The 8,273-nt window shown below is 40.7% G+C and overlaps 1 protein-coding gene across 1 annotated transcript; it reads right to left on the bottom strand.

Annotated features, from left to right (window-relative positions):
• Window positions 1-18: 18 nt before the first annotated feature.
• LOC108445672 lies at window positions 19-6,594 on the bottom strand (the record flags this gene model as incomplete). Its single annotated transcript, XM_017730282.1, is given in 3 exon segments — window positions 19-254; window positions 5,597-5,734; window positions 5,737-6,594. Coding segments are annotated over 3 exon segments (1,232 nt in total), but the record flags the coding sequence as incomplete, so codon positions are not given.
• Window positions 6,595-8,273: the final 1,679 nt, after the last annotated feature.

Below are 8,273 nucleotides of genomic sequence, written 5' to 3'. Positions count from 1 at the left end.
CACACATCCGCGCCGTCTTTAGAACATAGGCACTACGCTGCGCTCCGGAGCTGTCCAGCGACGCCCCGTCGCTTTCCGGAGACGTGCAAAACAGCAGTGTCCTCGCTCCGGGGCCCTCGCCGCGGCCCCGGGGAGGAGGCGGTTCTCGGGGTCTGTCGCGGCCGACAGCCAGCACAGAGAAGAGCTGGGCCGGAGTGCGGCCTCAGGCCGTGCCCACAGGCCATCAGAGAGGTCATTAGGAGATCTCTCCTCTCCTGAAATTCGGGAGAGCCCAAGGTCCACTGGCTTCCAGGGCCCGCAGGGCCCGGGGTGGCAGCAATTAGCTAATCGCTCGGGGGCCACCGAGGTATTTGGTTACATATAGTAAGTTTCGATATTTTTCAGACCTATAACAAAGGGGATTATTTCTTTTGGTCACTCCTTTTCTTAACTAAAATAAGGAAGAAACTAGTCACTGGAAATTTCATAGGGTTTTAGGTCATCACCTGAGGATGCAATACAAGGTGATTTATAGGTTAAGGACTTATTCTAATCGGTTATCAGAAGCTTTAACAGTGAAACAGGATCGTTTTCATTACGTAATTGAGTTTTTGTCTGGATCCATTTTTTCCTGAAACTGTTCCACAGCAATCTTTGTTTGTCACCCTGCTACCATTTTGCCTCTTCACCTTCCTTTCTCTCCCAAATTCTCGCTGAATAGTTCATTATGGCAACTCCCTTAGACAGAGCATTGTCTGAACCAGATAAAGTCTTTTTTCTGCATTTATTTAAGGAGAGATTATTTAAGGAAAGAGCTTTGAAAAAAAGTTATTCACTTTATAGCTATGTCATTCTTGTTAACTATCTGAGATTATAAGAGAAGTTTGTTTTTTTTTTTTGTCAGGAGGCACTGTCTATGCAGATTGAAAATTCAGATGTAGTATTGCACTTTAATAGCATGGAAGGTCTCTTTACAACTTTAACTTCTTTCAGACATTGAAGAAAAAAAATTGCTAGGCCTTTCTAGGATAAAAACCTACATCTGTATAATTTCTAGAACTTGCATAGCAGTTAGTTCAGTTTCCTCTGAAAGTCTGCATACTTGAATGGCTTGCATTTTAAGCAATTTGGATGAAGTACTGTGAATAGCCAAGTTTTTTAATATGCTCTGCTATAAAATTTAATTTACTTAATTTTTAACCAAAGTGTACCTTTTAAAGCAAGCGCATATTGCATGTATGCAGTCAAACAACCCTCACTAATGTGGTAACCATCGTGGTTCTAAAATATAGGTAGATTATTCTGAGTGACCAAAATATTAAAATCTCTGAGTATGTTTATACAGCATAGATTATTTTAGAAGAAGCACCGAGAAATATGAGCGGCTCTCCAAATCACCAGATCTCACCAGATCACCAGACTTAAGGGAGGTTGCTGCCTAGGAGTGGGACTTTTTATGAGATACAGGGGAAAAGCAGTTTGGGATGGTGTTGGGGAAGATGAAACAGGAAAGCCTTATAAATATGATTGCCTGACAAAAGATTTTGGGAATATGAAAACTACAGGCGACATCGAAATGAAAGCCACTTTTGAAATACCAAATCTTAGTTACTGAACAAATGGAAAACAATGGTATGGCCGACTGAAGGTAATCCCCTCTTGATTGAACAATACCCTCTGCTTGCAGGCAGGTCCAAGGGTCAGAGCAGACCCTACTAGCTCAGCAGAAGGGGTCCAAAGAGTAGTTTTTAGAAGTTAAGATGTAACACTCTATGGTAATATAAGAACTCTTATAGGCTGTATGTAAATGCTATAGGATTTGTATCTTGTATTAGATTGGTTAGTGACAATTAGAATATTCAGTACAGAAGATGATTTATTGTATTGTAACCAGGACTTCACCAGTCCATTCCTCTCTTACTCTTCGCACACTCTTACACTCGCTCTCTCTCTCTCTCTCTCTCTCTCTTACCCGCTTACTCTCTTGCTCTCTTGGGCCTGCTCAGAGCTGCCAGCTGCAGCTCTAAGCAGTGCCCCTATACCCACGCCCTTTGCAATAAACCGCATGTTCCAAGATCTGCTTATAGAGATCTCTCATCACCGTCCGTCTCCAACCGTCAGTACAGACTGAACCCCAAAGCTCCTTGCAGGATGGGATTGCACAGAACTTACTATGACATGTTTAGGGGAGGAACCAAAGGCAGGACAAGGGAGTGGTTTAGGTGATTTGGGGAGGAACAAGTGTGGACAAATAGAGGGGTAAGGGGATAAAAAGGGCCAGTCACGTGTAAATAGTTTGCTGGTCAGTACACTTGCCTGGCTGATGCCCGAAAGATAGGCTGGAAATAAATCCCCATAGACCGATGCCTATAGAGCAGGTATTTGTTTATTGCAGCGCTGGTGGTGAGGGGAATTTTTCCTCCTAACTCACCTGCCTTTGTCAAGTGCTGTGGTATATTTATACAGTAAATTTTGCTTAATGTTGCTATGTCATTACAGCATCATCACATACGCGCCAGAACTAATTTACATAGCATGATCTCATGGTTATTAGATAATTCTTTGCACTGCGCATGCACTTCCCCAATTCGGGGGTCTTTGGGGGTCTTTGATGAAGGCTTCTAAAGTCTTCTTCGCACTTGAACTTTTCAACTTTGTCTCTGGGGCATGCGTAGTTACGGTGCTCTTCGGTCCATCTGGTCTTAACTGGCCTAAATTCTTTGTTTTGTGGCTAATTGGCTTTGGCTTGCCAATTTCTCATTAGTACTACACTTATCTATCTCTAAAACTATACACCTGGTAAGTTTGTTTTCTTTTTTTCTCTTTTTCTCTGTTCTGCATATATAAGCAACTAGTTAACTATATACTAGCCATTACATTGCATAAAAAGTTATTCATACCAGATTATATGGGTATCAAAAGCTATGATTCAGGTTATATAAGCATAGAAGGCTATGCTTCAGGTTATATTGATAAAAAGTCATGATTTAGGTTATATTGATATTAAGGTTACATAGATATCTTATAACCCAAGCTATATAAGCACTTTGTTACTTTAACCTAAGTTATATAGACATCAAATCCCTCCTTTTCTTTACTCCTCTGTGAATTCTTTCACAAGTTATATTGTGGTCTCTGCGTGCATTCCTCGAAAATATGTTCCTTTTTCTATTTTGTGCCTTAACTGGTAACTTTTCCAGTCATCATAAGAAGTTGTAGTCCGTTTGCAATACCACAGGAAACATTGACTGAATACACAGGTACAGAGAATGATTATTCCTAAAAGCAAAATTCCCATGAATAACTGTTTTAGCTAATTGAAATTTGGGAGCCAAGACGTAAGTGATTCTCACAGGTGGGTTTTCCACGAAGTGTCATCTTTTGTTACTTGATGAAGTACCTTTGCATGTTGCCAGGTTGTATGTATATCTGTTGCTATTTGCCCTGATTAATCTACATACGTACAACAACTGGTATTTACTAGGGTACAAACTCCTCCCATTTGTGCTGTAATCATATCTAGTACCATTTGATTTTGAAACACCACTTCTTTCAGGGAATTGACTTCTGTTTGCAGCCGCTCAATGGCATCTGCTGTTGTATTTGCAGTTATTTCCATTTCTGCTGAGATGTTCACTATTGCCATTTCTAAGTGTGCTATTCCTAGAGGAAATAGTAAGGCCCTGACAAAGCTATGAAAACCTGTGTTATATCTAATTAAAGGGTTGGATGGTACACTTCGATTTATTTGATTTTTCTCAACTCTTTTCCAAATTCTTCTAACAATTCCTGTAATTGAACTGGTGTGATTTATCATCTGTATGTGCGGGACAAGATATCCCATTGTACATTGTCCTGTCCAGTTTCTGGGTAATTGTTTACGGGCTACTCCATTTCCACACAACCACCAATAACCATCTGGCAAATCACAACTCACTGTAATTCTTATTAAGGGGTTGTTAGTGCGTCTGGCATACAAATAGTTATGCCACTGTTGTGAGGGGACAAGTAAAGTTACGTTGAACCAGGTCCATGGTAGGGGAACAATTTTGGTCCAATTGCTAGTGTTGTTAAAATAACCAAGATTGGGTCCTGCAAACTTCAATAGATTGATTGACAAGCGTCAACTGAAAAGAAGGCGTTCCCATAGGGGAGCCTGGCCGTTCACATTGATGTCTATGCTCACACAGGGAATACGGGCTTAGCTTAGTCTAGTTACTGGAGGGCACCCTCAACAATGGTGAGCGTAACTGTTGCCCTTCTCTACGCAACCAACAATCCCTTATTTTAGTATGGTTAGCTATGGATTTTAACAAAGCTAAATAGTTGTTAACATTGAAGGTTATAGTCACTTGCCACAAAGCAACAAAGTATTCATAGTTTGCGGCTGATTTTCAGTTTCAGTCCTTCAGCATCAACAGCTGTTGCAGTCCATCGTTTAACAGGAGATTTCTTGACTCGGGTATAATGAATCCAGGTAGGTCTCTCTTTTACGCGAACTGCAGTGAAAGTTGTCAGAAGGACTTGAAAAGGTCCGTTCCACTTCTCTTGTAGAGGATCACCTGAAAAATTCTTAACATATGCCCAGCCACCAGGATCAATTGCATGCAATTTATGATCTGGCTCAAACACTGTATTAAATTTCTGATGCAATTGTTTGTTGATTGCTTTCAAATACAGATATATTGATTGCCTACTTGAGCCAAATTTTCATCATGTGTGGTATTTAGTCCGTAAGGTCTACCATGAAGAATTTCGAATGGGCTAATTTTTCTTTTGATTGAGGTTTTATTCTGAGTCGCACAAGGGCGATAGGTAGAGCCTGGTACCAATACAAATTGGTTTCTTGGCAAATTTTTGCTATTTGTTGTTTAATCATATGGTTCATTTTCTCTACTTGACCACTAGCTTGTGGCCTGTAGGGGGTATGAAGCTGCCACTGAATTCCTAGTACTTTGCTGACTGCTTGCACAATTTGTGCACAAAATGTGTTCCTCTATCTGAGGAGATTTCTCTGGGTACTCCGAACCTAGGGATGATTTCATTTAGCAATGCTTTTGTTACTTCTCGAGCTTTGTTTGTTCTACAAGGGAATGCCTCTGGCCACCCAGAAAAGGTGTCAGTTAGTAGTAATAGATACCCTTCCTTGGCAGTTCAGAAAAATCTATTTGCCATACTTCTCCTGGAAAAGTTCTTCTGTCAATCACTCCTTGTTCTATCCTAATTGTTGTATTTGGATTGTTCTTTAAGCAAATGTCACATTGTGATGTTACTTCTTTAATGACTTCTAACAAACATGGGCCTGCAACTCGCGCTTTGAGATATTGGTTGAGAGGATCTACTCCCCAGTGAGTTTTATTATGTTCAGATTTCACATAGTGTTTCAAAGCTTTCTCAGGTATTACTAATTGGCCTGTTTCTAACTGTCCCCATCCATTCTCTAGAAGTTTTCTTTTATTATCTTGCATCCATTTGTAATCTGATGGTTGATAATTTATTGGTTGCCTAGTATCTACTTCAGTGGGTATTAATGCAGTCACTACTGGCTCTTTTCTTTCAGCGGCTAGCCTGGCTTCATAATCTGCCAATCTGTTACCTTCTTCAGGGAGAGCGTTACCTTTAGAGTGTCCTCGGCAATGCATAATTGCCACCTGTGATGGGAGTTTTACCGCTTCAAGGAGTCTGAGGACGTCGGTTGCATGTTTGACAACTTTCTTCTGAGATGTTAAGAGTCCTCTTTCTTTCCAAATTCCGCGTGGACAATTCCATAAGCATATTTGGAGTCTGTCCAAATGTTGATGATTTTTCCCTTGGCCAGCTCTAACGCTCGGGTTAGAGCTATCAGTTCAGCTTTTTGTGCTGAAGTTCCTGCAGGTAATGAATTTGACTCGATTACCTTAGAGACAGTGGTCACAGCATACCCAGCTATTCGCGTCCCTTGTTTCATGAAACTGCTGCCGTCAGTAAACCAGTTGTCAGCATCTGGGAGTGGTTCTTCTTTCAGGTCTGGGCGGCTGGAGTACACAGCTTTGATGGTTTCTAGGCAATCGTGTACTACTGTTTCAGCTTCAGATTTCCCTTGCAGAAAGGAAGCAGGGTTAACAATGTTAGTTACTTGAATGTCAATGTCATCAGATTCGGCCAGAACCACCTGATATTTCAGAAATCTTGAAGGAGACAACCAGTGATTTCCTTTCTGCTCTAGGACAGCTGACACTGTGTGTGACACTAGAACAGTCATTTTTTGTCCTAGCGGGAATTTTCTTGCTTCTTCAATGTTCATTATGACTGCTGCAACGGCTCTGAGGCAGGTAGGCCATCCCTTGCTCACAGTGTCCAGTTGCTTGGAGAAATATGCTACTGCTCTTTTGTAGGGGCCCAACCGCTGTGCCAAGACTCCCAGAGCCATCCCCTGCCTCTCGTGTGAAAACAGCCAAAAAGGCTTACTTACATCAGGAAGTCCGAGGGTTGGGGCTCTCATAAGTTCATGCTTCAATTCTTTGGAGGCTTTGTCAGCTTCAGGAGTCCATACCACAGCATTTTTAGAGACCTTTACTAGTTCATATAAAGGCTTCACAATTAGTCCATAATTGTATATCCACAACCGGCACCAACCTGTCATTCCAAGAAAAGCATGAAGTTTTCTTACAGTTCGTGGCTTAGGTGTTTGGTAGATTGCTTCTTTCCATGCGGTCCCCAGAGATCGTTGTCCTCCAGAGATCTCGTATCCAAGGTAGGTCACCCGTTGTTGCACCAGCTGAGCTTTCTGTTGAGATACTTGATAACCATTTAATCCCAGAAAGTTCAATAGGCTCACTGTCCACTCAAGGCACCCTGTAGCAGTTTTTGTAGCAACTAGCAAGTCATCTACATATTGCAGAAGTGTACCTTCTCCAGGTGGAGATTGCCACTGTTCTAATTCTTTAGCCAATTGATTTCCAAAAAGCGTGGGACTGTTTTTGAACCCTTGAGGTAACACTGTCCAGGTAAGATGTTTTTTTCTTCCTGTGCTAGGATTTTTCCATTCAAAAGCAAAAATCACTTGACTCTCTTCTGCAAGTGGTAAACAGAAGAAGGCATCTTTGAGATCTATGACTGAAAAACCAGATTAAATCCTCTCGTAATTTTGTTAGTAGCGTGTAAGGGTTAGCTACTACTGGATGGATACTTTTAGTAATTCTATTAACTGCTTTCAGATCCTGTACTAGTCTGTAGGTTCCATTAGGTTTCTTCACTGGCAGTATGGGGGTATTAAACTCTGATTCACATTCTTTTAATAGTCCTGATGCCAGAAACTTACTGATTATGGGTTCTACCCCTTTTCTATCTTCTAATCTTAAGGGATATTGTTTTTTAATCACTGGCTTGGCTCCTGTTTGTAATTTAATTTTAATGGGGTCAGCTAATTTTGATCTTCCCGGAATATCAGCATCCCATACTCCTGGGTACACTTGATTCAATATTTGTTCTAGATAGGTGTTATTATTTTCTGCCCTTGACCCAATTGTTAACCCTAATGCTAAAACTAATTTGTCTTCTGGTACTTTAAATTTTATTTCTCCTTCTTTAAATTCAGTCGTTGCTTCCAAATTTTGGAGTAAATCCCTGCCCAACAAAGATTTAGGTGAATTAGGTAAATAGAGGAATTGATGTATTCCCATCCTTTTTCCAATTTTGTATTCAAGTGGTTTTAAAAAGAATGCATTTTCTGGTTGGCCCGTGGCTCCCTTGACTCTAATGTATTTTTCACTTTTAGGCACCAAAGCTTGATTCAAAACTGAAAATCTGGCTCCAGTATCAATTAAACATTCAATCTCTTTATCAGTCCCTAGTTGCATTTTAACCAGCGGATCTGCTAGGGCAGTATCCGCCGGTCCCCGTCACTCACTGTTATCCACAGCTGCAGTAATAGCTTCTTGCACTTGATTGGCAAGGTCAGGGCACTGGCGCTTCCAGTGACCTTCTTTCTTACAAAATGCACACTGACTTGGTCCCAGTCTGGGTTGTGATGAATTTGAGCTCCCTCTCTATGACAGTGATAAATGAACCAGAATAGAAAGATGCAATTCAATTTATTTCTGAAATGTAATACACTCATTTTTAAAGTAATTATTTTAAAAGGAGAGATGTTAAATTAAATTAAAAGGTTTACCTCTCTTACTATGAGAAGCAAATTGTTACCAATTCCTATTTTAGTCCTTGAAACCGTGATGAGATATCCCAATTGTACAATGGAACTTTAATAAAACCTCTGATTAGCTTTAGAACATCCTGTATTATTAGTCTGTCTTCTT

This window comes from Corvus brachyrhynchos, unplaced genomic scaffold (assembly GCF_000691975.1).
Source record: "Corvus brachyrhynchos isolate BGI_N302 unplaced genomic scaffold, ASM69197v1 scaffold663, whole genome shotgun sequence".
Classification (NCBI taxonomy): Eukaryota; Metazoa; Chordata; class Aves; order Passeriformes; family Corvidae; genus Corvus; species Corvus brachyrhynchos.
Note: the sequence above shows the minus strand (reverse complement) of the source record. Positions and strands in the feature narration are given on the sequence as shown.